General features: G+C 50.6%; 2 protein-coding genes across 13 annotated transcripts in view; one reads left to right on the forward strand and one right to left on the reverse strand.

Annotated features, from left to right (window-relative positions):
- The window catches only part of LOC141746618 (UDP-glucuronosyltransferase 1A1-like), a 37,597-nt gene extending 33,338 nt beyond the window's left edge, over nucleotides 1-4,259 (forward strand). For all 8 annotated transcript variants that reach the window (XM_074595464.1, XM_074595465.1, XM_074595466.1 and 5 more), the window contains 4 exons: nucleotides 254-385; nucleotides 662-749; nucleotides 1,562-1,781; nucleotides 3,204-4,259. In XM_074595464.1, the coding sequence (XP_074451565.1) occupies nucleotides 254-385; nucleotides 662-749; nucleotides 1,562-1,781; nucleotides 3,204-3,501 (738 nt within the window). In that variant the 3' untranslated portion in view covers nucleotides 3,502-4,259. The remainder of the gene's footprint in view (nucleotides 1-253; nucleotides 386-661; nucleotides 750-1,561; nucleotides 1,782-3,203) is intronic.
- Nucleotides 4,260-13,135: 8,876 nt separating this feature from the next.
- Nucleotides 13,136-19,541, reverse strand: part of SH3BP4 (SH3 domain binding protein 4) — a 42,252-nt gene continuing 35,846 nt past the window's right edge. For all 5 annotated transcript variants that reach the window (XM_074594725.1, XM_074594726.1, XM_074594729.1 and 2 more), the window contains 2 exons: nucleotides 15,927-16,115; nucleotides 13,136-15,698 (listed from right to left, as the gene is read on the reverse strand). In XM_074594725.1, coding sequence (XP_074450826.1) covers nucleotides 15,474-15,698; nucleotides 15,927-16,115 — 414 coding nt within the window. In that variant the 3' untranslated portion in view covers nucleotides 13,136-15,473. The remainder of the gene's footprint in view (nucleotides 15,699-15,926; nucleotides 16,116-19,541) is intronic.

Genomic DNA, 19,541 nt, shown 5'->3' on the forward strand with positions numbered 1-19,541 from the left:
AGTAACTTTTTTCTCCTATCCAGACTGAATCTCAGTTCGAGCTTCAATTCTGCAGGCACTCACACGCCTCCATAACTTTGTTCATCCACCTGTGCCTTTTTTTTTTTCTTCCTGGGACACATTTCTCTGTAATTTTTCTGATCATAATTTCCTTGTATTGACTGTTCACTGTATTGCCTTTCCAGGTAGTTTTTTGGGAACATGACAGAAATTACAGCATCTGACATGGAAGGGATTTTGTTTGTGTTGGCAGGAATTTGAAGCTATTGTGAATGCCTCTGGAGAACATGGCATTGTTGTCTTCTCGCTGGGCTCCATGGTCTCCGAGATTCCTATGAAGAAAGCCATAGAAATCGCAGATGCCTTGGGATCAGTCCCTCAAACGGTATGGTTTCCCTCTCCCCCTTCAAGCACAGCAATTCAACACTATTTTCAAATACAGTATATGATTACCTGTGGGTTTCAGCATGCTTGGTCCTCCCTTCTTTCTCCTGCTCCCTGATGCCAGTAGAAGCTATCCCTCCAGCGGCTCTGCATGACAAAACAGGTTTTGTGCACCACGGATGTTCTCAGATGTTCTCAGCTGTGCTTTTCAGCCCCACTGAGGAGCAGCAAGAGGCCAGCTGCTGAGAACTGACATTGTTTTTACTTCTCTTGAAAGGTTTTGTGGCGCTACACAGGAGAGGTGCCCCCCAACCTGCCAAAGAACGTAAAGCTCGTCAAATGGCTGCCACAGAATGATCTTCTAGGTAGGTCTTAGATGCTTGAGGGATAGCAGCGTGTTTGTTTTAATCGGATACTGCTGTTGTAAGGCTCCCTTAGCATCATCCGTGCTGACTGCCTGCATCACTGGGGGTCACAGGACTCCCTTACAGCCTTTGCTGTTTGAACCAGAGCCCATCTTTTAGAAACTTATCTGATGCCACGTCAAAGTTGCCGAATTATGAAACAACACTGTTTGGAAAGGTTTTCCAACACTTGACTACCCTTAGTGTCAGAAATGGGAGTCTTTATCTCTGACTAGCCAGTCTCAACACCCAGCCATGGATTTCTGTCATGTTTTTGTCTACTGGACTGAGAAGAAAATCTAAGGTCCCTGAGTGGGCATTTCCAGACAGATCGTTGGGCTTTTCAAGCAGTCAAATTGTACGTGCTATTGCCAGGAGTGCATTTGTTGGTTAGACAACAGGGCTCAGTTGTGGGAGATCTGCAAAACCAGCAAATGGAAGAAGTGAAAAAAAGTAAGCAATGGTAACGTCTCCTTTAATGTTACTTGGCTCTGATTTCATCCTAGAATCTGAGAAGCTTTGGAGGATTATCCAAGGCTTTCCTGAGATTACTCAAACCAAGACAGAGCTCTACAACCCAAGGTTCATTCAATCCCCTGTAAAGTCTTGTTCTCCGCAGCCCTAAGTCTGTCCATAAGTAATGATGCATATGATAGCCCAAAGTTCTTGTTTTATACCTACCAGTACCATTTTTGTGCAAGTTTTTTCCCGATGGATGTGTTCCTGTGACTTAACAAATCAAATAGCTAAGCAAGTCTTTCTTTCCTCCACAGCTCACCCTAAGACTCGTGCCTTTATTACCCATGGAGGCTCACACGGTGTTTACGAGGGCATATGCAACGCGGTGCCAATGGTACTAATGCCATTATTTGGAGACCAGATGGACAACGCCAAGAGAGTAGAGTCACGGGGAGCAGGACTGACGCTGAATATACTTGAAATGACTTCGAAGGACATATCCACTGCCCTGAAAACAGTCATTAATGATAAAAAGTCAGTAACAGAAACAGCCTTTCTCCTCCTACTGTTGTGTAACACCAGCACGCTAGCTTCCAACTGAACAGAATGTCAGTCTCTTCTTCGATGCCTTCTTGATATAGAAAGCTACATCACTGAGATGCTGATGCTTGCCCTCGGTTAATCTTGTCCTGTCCCTGTAACAGCACCGTCCTTCTCACTGCCTGGGATTATAATCTTGAGGTGACAAGAACTGGCTGATCTGAGAATATCACAGACCACGCTAAACATCACAGTATTGCAGTCAGCATGCCCAAGGTGTTTTAAGGCATCACAGTGAAGGGGAGCTTTACAGACCAGTTTTCTCAGTATGAGAGAAGATGGGGTGTAAGTGCAATGGCAGAAATCAAGTTGACAAAAGATGTGTCACCTGCTTAAAGCCAAATTTACCAGGCAGCGAGGTAGAGGGCGCTGGCACAATGTGGTAGAAAAGGCAAGTGGTGAAGGGAAATGTGGCAAACCACTTCTGTTCCCTACATCAGTGGTGACCGATGGCAGTGGGGAGCCTGAAAAGGTTGAAAGGCTCAGCTGCCTGGCTGGTTTTCTTTGCATGAGGTTTGCCCAGAGATGCTGTCTGCACAGCAGCAGGAGGAAGCAGACAAGTGGCAGTGCCTGGGTATAGTCCAGAGGCTGGCTGTACTGCATCAGAAAGCTTTGCCTTCCAACTGGCAGGAACATAGCTATTATTGCTCATTTATTTTACAGACCAGTTTTCTCGGTCATTTTCCCCCCACTAGTGCTCCTAAGGAGCTGTATGAGCACAGTCAGCTGCTGCCTGGCTCAGCAAGGCTGGACAATTCCAGCACAGAGCTGAAGGAATATGTGCAGGTATGCTGAGGCAGCACAGGGAACCACGCGAGACATCACAGTATTGTAGTCAACACGCCCAAGGTGTTTTACGGCGTCACAGTGAAGGGGAGCTTTAAGACATACCCTCCTCTTCCCTACTCCCATTCTCTGTTGTCATTAGCGCCTCTAAGTCCATGGCATCCTCTTCCCCATCTTGTTTCTGAGAAATGGCACCTATTTGACATTGTTTCCTAACTGCCATTCTTATAGCAATGCTACTACTTGTTCTGTAGCTAGACAGCTTTTCTATACCCAGTCTCACATTTCAGGCAGTTGCCTTCATCCTTCACCACAGAGATTTTGCTGACAGCTCAAATGAAGCTTTTCTGCTTCTTTTAATAATATCTTTTCTCCTTTCTTTGTCATTGAAAACAGCACTTTTCTGGGTCCATAACTTTGCCATTATCCTTCTCATGGCGCAGGGCGGTGGGAAACACCACCTGCGAAGCCTCCAGTGGCCCATCAGACAACTGACAATGCATCCTTCTTTTCTGGGGATTCGGTCTCAGCAGCACAAGTCGTTGTAAACCCAATGTCTTTTCTTTGCAGGTACAAAGAGAACATCAAGCGCCTCTCGGATCTTCACCTCGACCGACCCATCCACCCCCTGGACCTGGCCGTGCACTGGGTGGAGTTTGTGATGAGACACAAAGGGGCCCCACACCTGCGACCTGCTGCTCACGACCTGAACTGGATCCAGTACCACTCCCTGGACGTCATTGCCTTCCTCCTTGCCGTGGTGCTCCTCTCCCTCTTCATTTCTCTGAAGTGCTGCCTGTTCTGCTGCCGCAGGTGCTGCTGTAAGAAGGGAAGAACAAGAAAGCCAACCAAATCCAAGTCCCACTAGCAGATGAAACCAGTAGTGGGAGCTAAGGCCTCTGCTCCAGACTGGAAGGATCAGAGAACATCCCAAATTTCACTAAAATAATTGCTGACTTTCAGTCAAGAAATAATAGCGTTCATTTAAACTAGCATCATGGGAGGGGTTGTTTCACTGATATAATTTTTGCCTTTAATTAAGAATCAGTTGTTAAAAATAATTTGTGTAGGAGTGCTTCAACCACTTGGGAAGATGTTAGTGTGAAGTCCAAGGCTCCTGGATTCCATGTCTTGGTGTACAGAGGACTCAGGGTGATGTTTTTTTTTACCTCTCTTTGCAATGGAGATAGATAGGAATTTCATTAGACTTTGCTTCAAGGGCTTTGGGAGAATCATTTGCTGTAGTGTAAGACTGTCAGGTTGATCAAGCACTTTGAAATCTTTGTACAGCTGTTGTTATAGAAGAGGCAAATGTTATGCACTGACAATACACGTCACATAAAACAAGCCAGACGCACATCCTAAATGTGTTTTGTTTGTGTTTACAATACCTCGAACTCAATTAAAGTTTTGGCAGGGAAGTAGTTGTAAAGCCACTGGTGTTTCACCCAAGTTCTCCGTCAGGCACAGCGCTGTATCTGGACCTTACCTGTGAGCTGGTGAAACCTTCATAAGCAGTATTTATGAAACCCAACCGATAGTCTCTTTGTAAGTGATGTTCAGATAAAGACCAAAACTGCCCCTCTATAAATAAATAAATAAATAAATCACCAATGCTAACGATAACAGCTCTTGAGTTTTCTGACTGAGGGATATTAGGGTGGATGCTTGTCAATCATGGAGAGAGAGCTGGAGAAGGGAAAGGCTCAATGCACCACAGTGTGAAAGCCACCTCAGTGCACAAAACCCAGTTCCCAGCGTTATTATCTCACTCCTTGGTGACTTGGTGCTTGCTGAGAGGTTACACCCTGAGGCTGCCACAGTCCTCGCTACTAGGCATAGAAAAAGCCAGAAAATATCTTAAACAGAAGGTAATATTCAGGGCTCAAAACAGGCTGGACCATCCTGATACAGCATTGCAACCCTCCTTTGCACAGGAGTCCAGCTAAGTACCTGGTGCTGTTATTTTCAACTGCTGTTTGAAAAAACAGGTACTTCAGTGCAAGTTAAGTTCAAGAAGAAAGTCCCTCTCCTCCTCAGCCTGTCCCCATCGCGGTGCCCCATTCTCACGGGCACCCACACCACCCGCAAACTGTCCAGGACCAATGCCAACTGTTGCTTTTCATCCTCTGCCTTTCCCTCCCCTCCTCCTGCCCCTGGTAAACAGAAAGAAACCCTTCCTTGGGACATGGGGAGTGTCCCCACGCTGTGTAAGAGCTGACCTGCTTTTAAAATGCAGCTTTTGTAGTTCCACACATTCCCGAAGTGACAGCTCTGGCTGTCCCAGCTGGAGGCAGGTGACAGCAGTGCATCTGTGCAAAGTCAGGTGGTGCCTCTAGAAATGAGACCCAGCAAGACCTCGCAGTGCTTGTCCCACCATCAACCACGGTGGTTTCAGTCATCTCCGAGCACGGGGCTGGCTTCCAGCAGCTGTCTGATGCAAAAAACCCCACTTTACATTCCCTTACAGAGAAGTTCTCTGAGTATTCTGCTGCAAACAGGCTCTGGATTGATACAGTGACTTCCTCATGTCATGAGGGTATGGATATGAGGATATGAGCACGGATGAGAGATAAACCCCTTGATTTCAAATCAGATGAACAGATTTAAAAGAAAAAAAAATCCCGATTGCAACTGGTTTGGGGTTTTGTTTTGGTTTTTTTCCCAACACAAACCCTCTCACGTAGGTGGAGAAAATGAGCTAAGAGAAAGAGAGGAGGATGCAAAATGCCCATCCTGTGGTTCTCATTTCAGAAACATCTCTACCAAAGCTGAAGCAAGACAGCAGCAGAAACCAGCTACCCTCCTCCTCTCCTTATCCCTTCGCTCTCCTTGGCCTCCACTAGTTTGTCCTGCTCTTTATTTTGCCTTGGCTCACTGGAAAAATGAGAGAGGAGCCTTAGGGGACAACCCTCATGTCGTGTCCCATTTCAGCTGTGCCCAGCAGAGGACACTACAATACCACCAACAGGAGGGAGCAAGGAAAAGGCCACCCTTCCCCACAAGCCAGCCCAGGTGGGTTGGTTTGAAGCCGATAGCAACTTGTTTATCTCTCTGTGTTCCAGGAACATGGACCCTACTGAAAGAAGATGATTTTCAGAGTGAATTAGGAGTCTAAGCATGGGGGACAAGCGGCTTTGGCACAGAGGAGGGAGCCGGAGGGGCTGCAGTGTCACCTTCTCAAGGGAAGAGTTACGCTGAGGATACCATCCCCTCTTATTGTCCCTTAATTGAGTGCCACATAGAGCCATGCTGCCCCTTAAGCAGTGCAGAGACCCCCCAAGCCCCTGCGTCCCTTACTGGGGGAAGGAGAAATCACTGGCCACGATGCATTTAGTAGGACTGTGACAGTGATCGTCTCCCTGTGCTGGGCACTGGTGAGGCCCCACCTCGAGTGCTGTGTCCAGTTTTGGGCCCCTCACCACAAAAAAAGACATTGAGGTGCTGGAGCGGGTCCAGAGAAGGGCAACGGAGCTGGTGAGGGGTCTGGAGCACAAGTCCTGTGAGGAGCGGCTGAGGGAGCTGGGGGTGTTCAGCCTGGAGAAAAGGAGGCTGAGGGGAGACTTTCTCGCTCTCTACAACTGCATGAAAGGAGGGTGTAGAGAGGTGGGGGTCGGTCTCTTCTCCCAGGGAACAGGCCATAGGACAAGATGAAACGGCTTCAAGTTGCTCCAGGGGAGGTTTAGACTGGGTATTAGGAAAATTTTTTACATTGACAGGGTTATTAAGCATTGGAACAGGCTGCCCAGGGAAGTGGTTGAGGCACCATCCCTGGAGGTATTTAAAAGCCAGGTAGACAAAGTGCATAGAGATAGGGTTTAGTGATGGGTTTTGTCAGCGTTAGGTTGATGGTTGGACTCGATGATCTGAAAGGTCACTTCCAACCTGGACGATTCTATGATTTCTAAGCAAGAGAGCTGAGACTGGGTCACTTCCCAAAAAGGTGCTCCCCCTGAGGCAGGGCCAGCCATCGCTCCTCTCCCTAAGCTGCATGGGCTCCACATGGCCACAGGGCTCCAGGCACTGCGGCCTGAGCTTTTCCAGCAAACCCTCCAAATCACTCTTTTTAAACGCCTGCCAAAACACAGCAGCCAAAATCCCTTCGCTGCCCTTGGAGAGCGGAGGCACAAACACCTCCCACAGCCTCTCAGCATCACCAAGCGCTCACGTAGCACCCCTTCGGAGCTGTGAACGGAGAGGAGAGCTGTTACTTTCCACTCTCACACAGGGACTTCTTAAGTGTTTATTTTATTTTTGCCTGGATTTTAACATCCAGGCTTGCAAGACTAAGGCTGAGGAAAAACACCAGTGCAAGCCAGTGCTGCTGCTGGCTCTTCTGGTGACCCTTGGACCCCTCCCCCCAGCTGGAAAACGTGGGCAAGAGCCCCTCTGGCTTTGGGCTGTGGGTGTCCTGGGGGACACAGCAGCCCTGGCTCTGGTGGGAGGATGCACTCGGCATCTCTTGCTGCTTCCCACCAGCCAGACCGCGGGAAATTACAGGAATTGCTGGCATTCTTCTGCAGCCACAGGGTTTCTGCAGCCTCACACCAACCCTCTGGTCCCCAAGGGCAACCGAGAGGTTTTTCCACTGCCATGGGAGCTCCAGGTGGCTCTCAGGCTCCTCCACCTCCCCGACCCATGGGTCCAAGACAACCCCTGGCATCCCCACAGGGACACAGGGCTCAGAGGGGAACTTCTCCCCTTGCAAAACATGCTGGCAACTTGAATGTGCAAGAAACATAAGAGACCTGCAAACGAACACTCCCTCCTTCCCTGCGCAGGGCTCCCAGGGCCAGGAGATGGGCCCCAGAGCTGCCTCACCCCATGTGCTCTCACTCAGACCTGCGATTACTTGACTTGATTGGTTTAAAGATCTCTCTTTTGGGTGGTTTTGTAAAAAGCAAATACTTACTGCTGCTGGCAACCAGCCGTGATGTTAGTTCAGGGGTTTCACGGGAGCTCCCAAACCCCCTTTCAGACTTCTTTCTTTCTGAACGCTTGAGATGAGCAAGCGCGATGTGAGTGTGGACAAGGGATGGTGACCTGCCAGGAGCAGCAACAGCCTCATTTAAAAAAAAAAAAAAACAAAACACAAAAACAAACGAAAAAACAAATAAGGAAACCCAACTCAAAACCACATGCATCCCCAAAGAAGGCTGCTTTGGGGTTACAGCCACGATGGCTGTGATGGTCCAGAGGTCTGCTCTCCTCCCTGGAAGCCTGGGGAGCAGCACAAGGGTAATGCTGATATGGGCGGCACCATACAACCCCCTGCAACAGTCCCCATGGGAAGTGGTTGACGTTCCCCGCGTGGCATGCCCAGGCCCTGCATCGTTCTCCAGAGTTATCCCAAAGGAGGTTCTGCTCCCTGCAGCATCCCAGGGGGTGAGCTGTACCCCACAGCCTGGGGCTTGGAGCTTTAGATGTCCTATCAGCTAGGACATGTCCTATCCTAGCCACTAGGACATCACTTGCAATGTCCTACCATGCTGCACCATGGCTGGCTCCAGACCCCAGCAGCGCCCGGAGGATGAGGAGGAGCAGACACCCACAAGTCGGGTACTTTTAGCTGGAGCAGCCACCCAGCTCTCCAATTAATTATCACCTGCAGAGGTGTTTTTAGGAGTTATTTACAGGTGAGCGCGATGAAACCTGGGGAAAGCAATTGCCAAAGTGAAGCAGGCACAAAACGCAGGACAGCCTCTCCCTCCCCGGGGACGGAGCAAACTCCTCTGGCTTTAGCATTTAAGCTCAATGAGCCAAGTTAAACCCACCTGGCAGCTGGGCTTGGCCCATAACCCTGGTGCTGCAGGCTGCAGGACTGAACTAGGCTTACATAGGAAAGACAAAAATCCCCATCCACAAATGTTTCCTCGTTGTCTGAGGATGCTGGTATTTCTGGGAGAGGCAAGGCTGTCTCCCAGCTCATCTTTCCCACGGCAAACTCCTGCCCTGCCTCCGGCGGATGTCACGGCTCATGCTGACCGTCACGAAAAAAGCCGCTGTCACGTGCTTCTGCTTTGACAGGTACTAGGCAAGGGCTCCCGGCCTCAATTCCCTTTCTATTAAGGATGAGTGAAAGGTTTCACACGCCAGATCTGATTGCTCAGGGTGATAAAAGCAAGTCATCAGCACGGGCTGTACAGGCATCAGCAAATCCTAAATCCCCCCCCAAACCAGACGTTGGCTGGCCTATCTAAACGCGTGACCTCTCTTCAAAAGCCAGCCTGAACAAATGGGAGCAGATTTCTTCCCTGAAATGGTACCAGCCTAGATTATCTTGGGGGGGGACACACTTCCCCCCTTCGCTGGGGCAGATCCAAGCAAGCTGCATCTGTTGCTGAGTATCCCTCTCCAGCTCATTGCTCGCTCCCAGCAAGGGACCGGGCTGCATCCCAGTGACTCGCTTTGTGCCGGACAAGACTTTGCAAAGCGTCTGCTGGAAGCTTTAATTAACATTCAGCAGGGGGTAATCAAAGCAGGACAGGAACCCATGGTTCATCCTCTTCTGGAGGCTGCTGAAGAGAGGATGGGGGCCGTCCTTGGAGTTTTTGGCCACAAATGGTTGGTCCGGACTCCTTGGAGGGGTGGGTCCGGGATGATTTCAGCGTACCACGAGGGATGCGGCGGGATGGATTCAGCGATGGGCAGCGGAAGGAAGGGGAAACCACGACCAGTGGCGCTCCTGTTGTGGAACGGGTCTGTTAAACGGGAACAAAAATAACCCGTTCCTCTCCCCAGCCAGAGGTTCTTTCCTCCTCATGGAGGACATCAGGGTCCTTCCACCCCAAATCAAGCAATCAGTCACCCCTCGCAGAACCAACTGCTCAATGAGTGAAGCTTGCCTGTCTTTTGGCCAGGCTCCTCTGCACACAGCCTTTGGGAAAAACTTGCCTTTGTGTTCTGCTCCTCCTCTCCCCATTGTAATAAAAAAAGCCCCCATGTGTCATTTGTTGCTTGGAAGTCCCTGAATTTCACTGACAGATTAAGCCTGCTGAGTTGTGAAGAGGTGAACCCCAGGGGATGCTTTGTGTAAAGCCTGTTACCCAAAAAAAAGGGCTTTTGAAGGGAGGCGTGAGTGGGTCACACGGCAGGTGCCGATGGGAGTTACGTTTCTAGGGATAATGAGCATCTCTGTAATTTACAGTCATCCAAGCCCACATTTTATGAGGGCTCAAGCCCAGTTAAGTTGGCCGGTGGGAAGGTTACAAGAGTCCAGCAGAGAAGGAAAGCCAGACCTGGACCAGGACTGCTGAGCCAGATGTGCCTGGGATGCAGGCGAAGCCCAGCACTCAGGGCAGAAGTCCAAGTGATGCATCATGATCCTCGCTGAAGTTGTTTTCTGCCACGGTTTTCCACAAAGCAAACCATCGTGCCTCCACCTGGCAGAGGGGATACGGCCATCCGAGAAGGGCAGATGCAGGAGGCAGCACTGGGAACGATGGCCTTCTGGTGGCAAAAGAAACCTGGCAATAAGAGGAAGACCTGGGAGCAGCCCTTTAACCAGCTGCTCTCCTCAAAGCACCTGTGACCAGCTCCTCATACTGCAAGACAGGGGTGTCCTGACAGCAGATAATCCCCAACAAGCTTTTAGTTGCGAGCTGGGAAGAAAGCTCTAGGATTTCTAGGGATTGTATTGGGTTTGCGGGGCAAGGTTTGGGTGGGGGGGCTGCTACAGGGGTGTCTTCTGTGAGAAGCTGATAGAAGCTTCCCCCATGTCCGACAAAGCCAATGCCAGCCAGCTCCAAGACAAAACCACCACCGGCCAAGGCCGAACCCATCACCAATGGTGGTAGGGCCTCTGTGATAACATATTTAAGAAGGGGGGGGAACCCAACTGTGCAATTGCAGCCGGAAAGAGGAGTGAGAAGGTGTGAGAGAACCGACTCTGCAGACACCAAGGTCAGTGAAGAAGGAAGAGCAGCAGGTCCTCCAGGAGCCAGAGCAGAGGTTCCATGGTAAAGACCATGGTGAGGCAGGCTGTCCCCCTGCAGCCCATGGAGGTTAACGGTGGAGCAGATCTCCCCCTGCAGCCCATGGAGGACCACATACAGGACCAGGTGGATGCCTGAAGGAGACTGTGACCCCCATGGGAAGCCCACACTGGAGCAAGCTCCTGGCAGGACCTGTGGACCCGTGGAAAGAAGAGCCCAACGCTGGAGCAGGTTTGTTGGCAGGACCTGTGACCCCATAGGGGACCCAGCTGGAGCAGTCTGTTCCTGAAGGACTGCACCCCACAGAAAGGACCCATGCTGGAGCAGTTCATGAAGAGCTGTAGCCTGGAGGAAGGACTCACATTGGAGAAGTTCATGGAGAACCATCTCCTGTGGGAGGGACCCCATGCTGGAGCAGGGCCAGAGTGTGAGGAGTCCTCCCCTGAGGAGGAAGAAGCGGCAGAAACAAGGTGTGATGAACTGACCACAACCCCCATTCCCTGTCCCCCTGTGCCACCGGCAGGGAGAAGATAGAGAAATCAGGGGTAAAGTTAAACCTGGGAAGAAGGGAGGGGTGGGGGAAAGGTGTTTTTAAGATTTGGTTTTATTCCTCATTATCCTTCCCTGATTTGATTGGTAATAAATTAAACTAATTTCCCCAAGTCGAGTCTGTTTTGCCACTGACGGTAGCTGCTGAGTGACCTCTCCCTGTCCTTATCTCGACCCAGGAGCCTTTCGTTGTATTTCCTCTCCCCTGGTCAGTTGAGGAGGGGGAGCAACAGCGTGGCTTTGGTGGGTACCTGGTGTCCAGCCAGGGTCAACCCACCACAGGCCTAAAAACAGATGCCCAGAGGCCTCCGGGGTCTTTAATTAGAGACTCTGGTTTTCCCTGCAAACTGAGCTGGGCGTCCAGATCCGGAGAGCTGCTGAGGACAAAGCAAAAATCACAGACACCGACAACCCAGAGGTTACTTTTATTTCTCCTCCCCTCCTGACATACCTTCTTCGGTCATTTAGCATTGAGCTGAGCTGATACAAGATGATCATTCAATTTTGGTGGCTGAAGTAGAGAAGAAAACAATGCAAATGCGTTTCCAAGGTGACCCAGGCTGAAGCAGTTCATTCCCTTGATTACCCGAGGAGGAAAAAAAAAAAAAAAAGCCAAATCCTTCCCTTGAAGTTGCAACACAGGAGGGAGGGGGTCAGTCGGTGGTGAAGCAGCTGATGGGGAACTGCTCGAATGAAGATGGCTGGTGCCCTTCTTGCCCAGACCATGGAGGAGCAAAGCAGCACACAGCGAGGCATCTATGGAGGGACGTCATCTCTTCCCGTCCTGGTGGTCATCCACGGTGCTGGGGCAGACAGGAAGGGACTGAAAACCCCAGCAGAAAGCAAATAATTCAGGAATAATTCAGAAAACGCCGCAGCAGACCATCACCGGGACATCACCTTAACGTGTGTTCTCTTTTGGCCTTCTCACCAGTAGAACCTGTGCTGGAGGGCGGGTATTCACACCGCGCTGCATTGTGAAGCTCCTGACATCAACCACGGGTCCAGCCGTGGGTTTACTGGCACTTCCCAGTTTCACAGAGGAAAGGAAACAAGTACGGACGGGCAGCTGAGGTGAGAGACCTTCTTACCAGCAGATACTCGCTAGCAATGGGAAATGAGGAGAAAGAAAGGGAAAGGAATACACGGGTTTCAAGGACGCAAGCTAACGCATCATTATCAGAACAGCAGATCCATATGAGTAATCTAATCCAGGATCATTATTCCCGTTTTTATTTTCAGTTTCCGCACATCTCAGAGCACGTGTATCTGTGCAAAGCAAGCAGCGAGCTGCTCTAGGAACGCATCTTTAAGGTCCCCTCCAACCCAAACCACCTGTAGGAAACATCAGAGACAAGGCCCAGATGTGCCTTGCTGTGACGGCCCACAGGATGCGTTTACCAAAGATGAAATCAAACCGTCGTGTCTCTTCTTCACCCTGGGCAACCGGAAGCCCCAGCTCGAGCCACATACCTGAAGAGGTAAGATGAAGGCCAGGCTGGATGAGGCTCTGAGCAATCTGATCTAGTTGAAGATGTCCCTGCTTACTGCAGGGGGGTTGGACTAGATGACCTTTAAAGGTCCCTTCCAACCCAACATGTTCTATCAATATTTCGCTTTCACGGCCTGAAATCCAAACTCGGTTCACACCAGGAGCACCACAACCACCTTAGCTAAATACAAGGGGTTTTTTTCTCCCTTCAGAAAAGAGCCAGGAAAACATCTTTGCACTAAAACAAATCCTGCAACCGCATCTTTTCCCGCTTCGCAAAGTTTCTTACCTGGTGCTTGAGCACAAGCGGCACCTTGGGAGGCCAGACTGGTTCCAGCGGCTTTTCCCCAGAGAGGGCAGGATGGAAAAGCACGGGGAAGGAGGACTGGGTTGAGATCAGACCCGGGGGACCACTGGCTCTTGGTGCGGAAACGCACTGGGAGAAACATGCTGGAAAACCCACTAAATTAATCCCCACGTATCCAAGCTGCTTTGAGATGAAAGAGACAACAGCAGATGACATCTACTCAGAGCACTGGAATAGTAACAAGCTTTAATCGTAATTATTTTTTTTCCAAAAATTTTTTTCTTTAGAAAAAGAAAAAAAAAAAAGGAACATTAAATGCTAAGTACAATAACCAGTTACTGCATGAAGGGTGGTAATCCAAAGCCCGGATGGAGCTTTCGGAGAACGGCTTGACATTTAGCGGGCGGAAGGCATCGGAAGGACATACGCCCGGTGCCAGGACGTGAGGAGGGATGAGATTCCAGGAACAGGGATAAATGAACGCGGCGGCTACCCCACGGGCCCCGGAACATGCCGGCCGTGCTCCTGCGGGTCTCGGGGAGGGCACAGACCATTGACGGGCTGAGCATGGCATGCGTTAGGCTGAAATGTTAAGTTGGGTAAATGGAGTACCTGAGGTAGTTAGAAAAACTAAGCGGGGGAGGCAGGGGAAAGCTGAAATTATCCAGGGACATCCCTGAAACATTGGAGGCTCAAACTCCTGCCCTCGCCTGTTGCTGACAACCGCTGGGGCCCCCGTTGCAGCCGCTCTGCAGAGCTCCGGCCCCTGCCAGGAAAAGAGAGAAAGCCAAGATTTGGGTAAAAACCCAGGAGAAAGCCGTCCCTCTGCCTGCACACGGGGGAGTTATTCCTTGTTGCAGTGGAGATTTATGCCCGTGTGTGGAAAAATATGCTCTCAGGGGGCCTTAGGAAAAGAGAAAGGGGACACGTGGTGGGCTCAGCTGCTGACGGACCCTCTCTGTGCTACGTGCAGTTGCATAGGAAACTCCTTCAAGCCCCTGAGGAGAAATTAAGGTGCTATTTAACTTCTTGTGGGGTCCGGCAAGAGTGACCGTTTCTGGGGACGTGATTTTGGGGAAGAGGGAAGGAGATGGTTCACGCTCAAGGCCACCGTGCCAGCACAACCTACCGGTGGCCTTTCCCATTCTTTGTTTTTCTTTTTCTTTGGATTAACCCAAAAGAAAATGGTGCTGTAACAACTAACCTTTCCGTGGTAGCGGCGTTTCACTACAAAGAGACCATGCACTTAAAATAATCTTTCTGTGCAAAAATATCTCCCTCCCATGTAAAATATTTTGGAGGTGGGGAGCAGGAGGAGGAGGGGAGGTCATTCAAAAGACTCAGCTATAAAACAAACAGGGGAAAAATAGGGGCACTTGGCGCTGCAAATATTTAGCTGGATGGTACCAGGTTTATAGGAAAGACTATTTACAAGTTAAACTGGACTTTCCCCTCTGAAATCAATGGCAACGAGCGTCAAGTCGCACAGCACATCCGGAGCATCTCCAGAGAGCTCGGATTTCAAACTAGGAGAAATGTTTTCTCTTTTCCTTCTTTTTGTGTATAAAGGGATACACGGATGGCAACAATTTTCCCCCGCCTTTTCTGGCATCTTCCCCAGAGCAGGAGCACCTGGAGAGGAGCAGCCCAAGCAGTTTGGTGCCATGGCAGGGTGAGACTCTCACCCTTCTCTTGGTCTGTCTCCCAAGGAGGTCTCCGCCGAACCCCAAACCTCCAGCTTCTTCCAGAGATGTCCCACGGCATCCGGGCAGGGTGAAGCCCAAGGGGCAGTGACTGCTTCTCCTGCTTAAAAAACGGGGCCCGTGCGTCTGAACGCAGGCAAAGAGCATCGCCCTGTCCACCAATGAGAAAACGCATGTTTGCCAGAGAACGGGAAAAAACTCAAGAATCAACAAAGAAGAATCAACAAATCACAGGGCCCTGAGAATGAAAAAAAGAAAATGCCCCTTCTTGGTGGAAGATGCTTGTTGGGCTGAGGATATACGGTGCTTTATCATGCCTGGGAGTCTGCCAAAGCCTGACTGTGGCAGTGGTGGGGGAGGGCGTTTATTGTGCTTCCTCTTAAAATATGTATTTACATGACTCACCGTTTGTCTCAAAAATGATAATCTAAAAGCGGTTTCTACAACATAAAAAACAGCCACAGTTCCCCCCCCACCCCTCAAAGTGGTTACAACCTTTACTGCTCATTACAAAAATTAGACTTTTATTTGTAAATGCCTAAAAAACGTGACCTCTTTTGTGATCCCTCCCCACCCCCTCGCCCCCTTTAAAGTTTTTTTTAATAAGAAATAGTTAATTGATATCAATGCCATATGAAAAGCCACCCCTCTCTGGATGCCTTCCCATCAAGGAGGGATGTCTCCTGCTGATTTCCAGTCCCAGTGGAGAACTTGCAAACTTTGGCCTCTTAAAACCTGGGGAGAGCAACCTCCACTTCTTTTTGAAGTCAACTGCATTAAAAAAAAGAGGGGGGAAAAAAAGCACAGAAAAAAACCCCAGCAAACGAGATGCGGACAAAAATGCCGCCGCAGGAGCTAGATGGCAAAATCCTCGTGGTCTTGTGGGCTGAAGGCAGCTGCTCGCAGCATGTCCAAGGAGTTGACGAGGATCAGGGTGCCGGTGAGATGCTTCCAACGTTTGGTGATGGGGTTCTTCATCTTGTCCAGCCCGGTGTGCAGCTCTTGGATCACATCGCGGTAGCTGTCACCCATCTGGCTGCTCCAGGTGAGAAGGAAATCGTATGCTGGTTTCCACATGGCCTGCAGTGATGGGGCAGAGCGGAGAGGCGATCAGAGCCGAGCCAGGCTGGATGGCTGACGAGCAAGCGATTGCCCTTCCCAACACACCCCCATCCCAGAACAATCACATTCCTAGGGAAAAACACAGTCAAATCCATTTTATCCCCTAAAGGAGCTCCAGAAAAACGTCTTCTGGAGGTACCTGCAAGCCTAGAGGACCCATGGAGACGGAGACCTCTCCACTCTCACCTCACTGTCCACCACCCCTGTCTTGTCCCGGTGCGGGGCCTCGTAAGAATCCATCTGCTGCTTGGAGACCTTGGCGAGCTTCTCGGCAAGCTCCCTCCAGCGCTGGGCCACCTCCACGGCTGTGGTCAGCAGCACGAAGTCCTGGATGAGCCGGACAACCAGCCCTTGGCAGTCCATTTTCAGCAGGGCCTAAAGGAAAACCAAACGAGAGAGTCAAGGCAGGCAGTAGATGGCAGGTGACCCAGGGGACCATGCAAGGAAGTCCCTCAAGAAGCCACACCAAAAATCCTCACACCCCCTTTCTAGCGACAGCCGGTGAAATTAGGCCACCAGGCTTGAGAGAAGAGTAATCCCATTAATTGAACAAAGCGCCCTACCCCTGCTCAATGAGGCTTGCAGCCTGGGCTGGCCAACACAGCCTTATTTTCCAGGCAACCCCTCAAGATGTTCAGGCACCACCATAAGCAGTTTAAAGCATCCCAGGGGCTGAGCAGAACAGATGCCTTTAATCAAGGTAACTAATCCGGCATGGTCTGTGCAGCTTGCCTCCCTGAGCCCGGAGAAGCTCCGTCCTTCAGCACGGATGGCTGGGTATGGGCCAGCCAGAACATTTTTGGACAAAACCTGGACATCAGCCTTGGGAGGAGATGGGCTGAGGTGAGATCCAGGCGAGGGGCCAGCTGGCAGCACGACAGGACCATTGCTTGGCTTGGGATCTTCTTGCTCTTCTCATTGCCCCTCCGCCTTCCCATGCCAGTTCAGAAACCACCACCTCCCGCATCATTTATTGACCTAAAAGCTGAGATTTTCTGCAAATGGTTTTGAAGAGGAACTGCAGCGGTCACGTTTTTTCAGCTAGCGATAATTTATCCAGGAAAAAAATGTCAGAGCGGTGTTAACTGCTGAAATCTTTAGGTACATTAACATCTGCTCAAAGTGGTGAACAAGTTGCAATAGGGGAAAATCCACAACGCAGACCAGGAAAGGAAGGGTTTAAGCGGCAATTATTAGAGGACAGGATCAGACCCGCAGAATGAACACCCGGAGCACCAGGGCTCCCCATCCTCAGCCAGAGCCCACGGACCGCAACAGCCTTAGCAGCAAACCCGGTCCTTGGGCAAATCCCACTTGGAACCTCAAAATGGGTACGGAAAGCTGGTTTATGTTACAAAGTAGGCATCCCCTTTTTAAAACACGTAAACCAAGTGAACAGACCCCAGACTGTGCCTTGGGCGATAGCTTGCTGAGTAGCCTCTTCTTTTCCTATGGCCAGATCTGGAGCTGTGGCACCAGCAGACTCAGCATGGTGGCTCCAGGATGGGTGAACACGCAGGGCTCAGCGTTTCAACAGGGGGTCCCGTTTCAATAAAGGCAAACTCCAGCTCAGGGATGAAGGGAAGAGACTCCCTGAGGGATGCTGAAGACCAGTGAGCACCCAAGGAACCATGCTGGCACACGTGTCCCCATCCCCAACCTTCAAAACAGCATGGGGCTGGTTGTTACAGAAACCACGGATGTTGCGGTCCACAAGTGGCCAGAATCTGCCTGCTTTCTGCCACCATGGGTCCTGACATCCTCTCCTAGCACAGGGGGTCTGGGCAAACCCCAACTGGTTTGGTTCTGGAGCAGAAGGGTTAAATCCTCGCAGAGGCGGTTTCACAGGGACAGTTGGGGGAAGTTGGGAACATCTGAAACCACTCCAGCAATTTGCAAAGCAAATGCATGGTGATTTTTCCCTTATCTGTCTCCAGCTTAAAGCCGGGCTCCAGCTTGAATCTAATTACAGCTGCAGACCAGCGTTTGTTTGCTCCTCAAGTGCTTACATCGGTTTCCTGTATTAGGAGAGAAGTAATAAACCCTCTTGTTAAGCAAGCAAGGAAAATACATTTAAGAGAGCTTTTTTTTTTTTAGAGGGCATTAAGAAGCATTTAGATCTCACACCTGTGTCTCCTCCAGCGACGCTACCTTACCACCCGGCCCACAGATCCACCACCCTCTCCTCTGCAGGCGGAGGATTCAGATGGTCGTAAGGAAGGGCAGATTTAGCATCCTCAAACCTGCTTCCAGGCAGCTCAGTTGCCTGCCTCCAAACCCCAAAACAACCTGGTATTTAGCAAAGTAGACTAAATGAGCCACTCATCTCTCTTGCCCGAGGCCAAGAATGTCCAAAGCAGCCGAGGAGGCCACCAGGAGCACACTTCACCAGGAGTTAAGAAGAATAGAGCTGCAGGAGACGGATTCTCCTGTTCCTTCTGCTGCTCGATGTAAACAGGAAAACGGCATAAAATATAGCAGCTTGGAGGCCACCTAACCAGGAACCGTACAATCACTTGAAGCAACAGCTTTAGAAGAGACCAACTGCTCCACGTAGCACCGCACGTTAACTCTGAAACCTACTGACAGCCATCAAAACATCTCCTTCCTGTGCTTTGCCCCTGGTGATTTCAGCTGGGGAGGCTCAACGTGCAAATCACAGGCCGGGGAAAACCCGGGTGTGCGGGCAGAGGTGACAGGAGATGGGGACAGCATGAAAGGTGGGGCCAGGCTGCAGGAAGGACACACAGCTGCTGAGGTCGGAAGGAATATATTAGCGGTAATAGCAAGACGCTTTTTTTTGGCCTGGGCACAACTCACTCCCACCACCACAGAAATACATGGAAAACATGTGGGCATGGGGCTCTCCTGGAAGTCCTGACTGCCCAGCTGGGATTAGCAGGGCTCACAATGGACTTAATCCTCCAGCAGGTGCTTTTGGGATTACGCTACAATTTCTTTCCCTCCTCCTCCCTCGCCCTGGACAAACCTCCCCAGATAGCAGGGTACATGCACTGCGTCTCCATCCCTCAGTACACAGCCGCGCTCCCTTCGTGACCCGGGCTGTGCCTTGCCAGCACCCTCCAAAGCCTTTACTACCCTGGTAGCGGCTCTGAGCGTCTCCGCCAGACAAGCACCCAGCAAAGGAGGTGGTTTGATATTCAAATCCCTGTTCAAAGCAGTAGCAGAAGCGCCTCTACTTAAAAGGCATCCAGGGGAGGCTGAATTTGCATCCCAGCTCTGAAGTGCAGAATCTCATTTCCTATCCTCTAAAGATGGAAATCAGCGCCTGGAAAAAAGCAAGCAAGCCAAGCGAGAAGGAAGAGGCAACTGGGAAGTTCACCTGCAGATGTGCGGCCACCCCTTCCCATGCCCATCAACACAACCTTCATGGTCCACTCCTGACTACACGACCCCCCACCCCTGCTCACTCTTTCACACACAGCCCCCACGGTCCAGCCCTGACCCTCACGTGCTCGGGAGGAGCCATCTGAGCTGGAGGAGGGGTCTTCTTTCTTCCCCACCTTTGGCCAAACTAAAGGAGGAAAAAAATCTTCCTCCTTTGCCCCAGGAGCATTGCACCCACACCAAGCACAGGGCAAGACCCATTCTTTAAATTAATGATTTTTTTTAAAAAAATAGCATTTAAATTGGAAAACACACCAGGGGGTCCAAAACCAAACATCTGTAGGGTGTTTGGCGGGGGAAGCGGAGACACGGTTCCCGTAAGCAGCAATACTTAGTGTCCCGTTGACTGCCGCAGGGATGTGTGCCAGGGCAGGGGTGCGACCCCAGCACGGT

This window comes from Larus michahellis, chromosome 7 (assembly GCF_964199755.1).
Source record: "Larus michahellis chromosome 7, bLarMic1.1, whole genome shotgun sequence".
Classification (NCBI taxonomy): Eukaryota; Metazoa; Chordata; class Aves; order Charadriiformes; family Laridae; genus Larus; species Larus michahellis.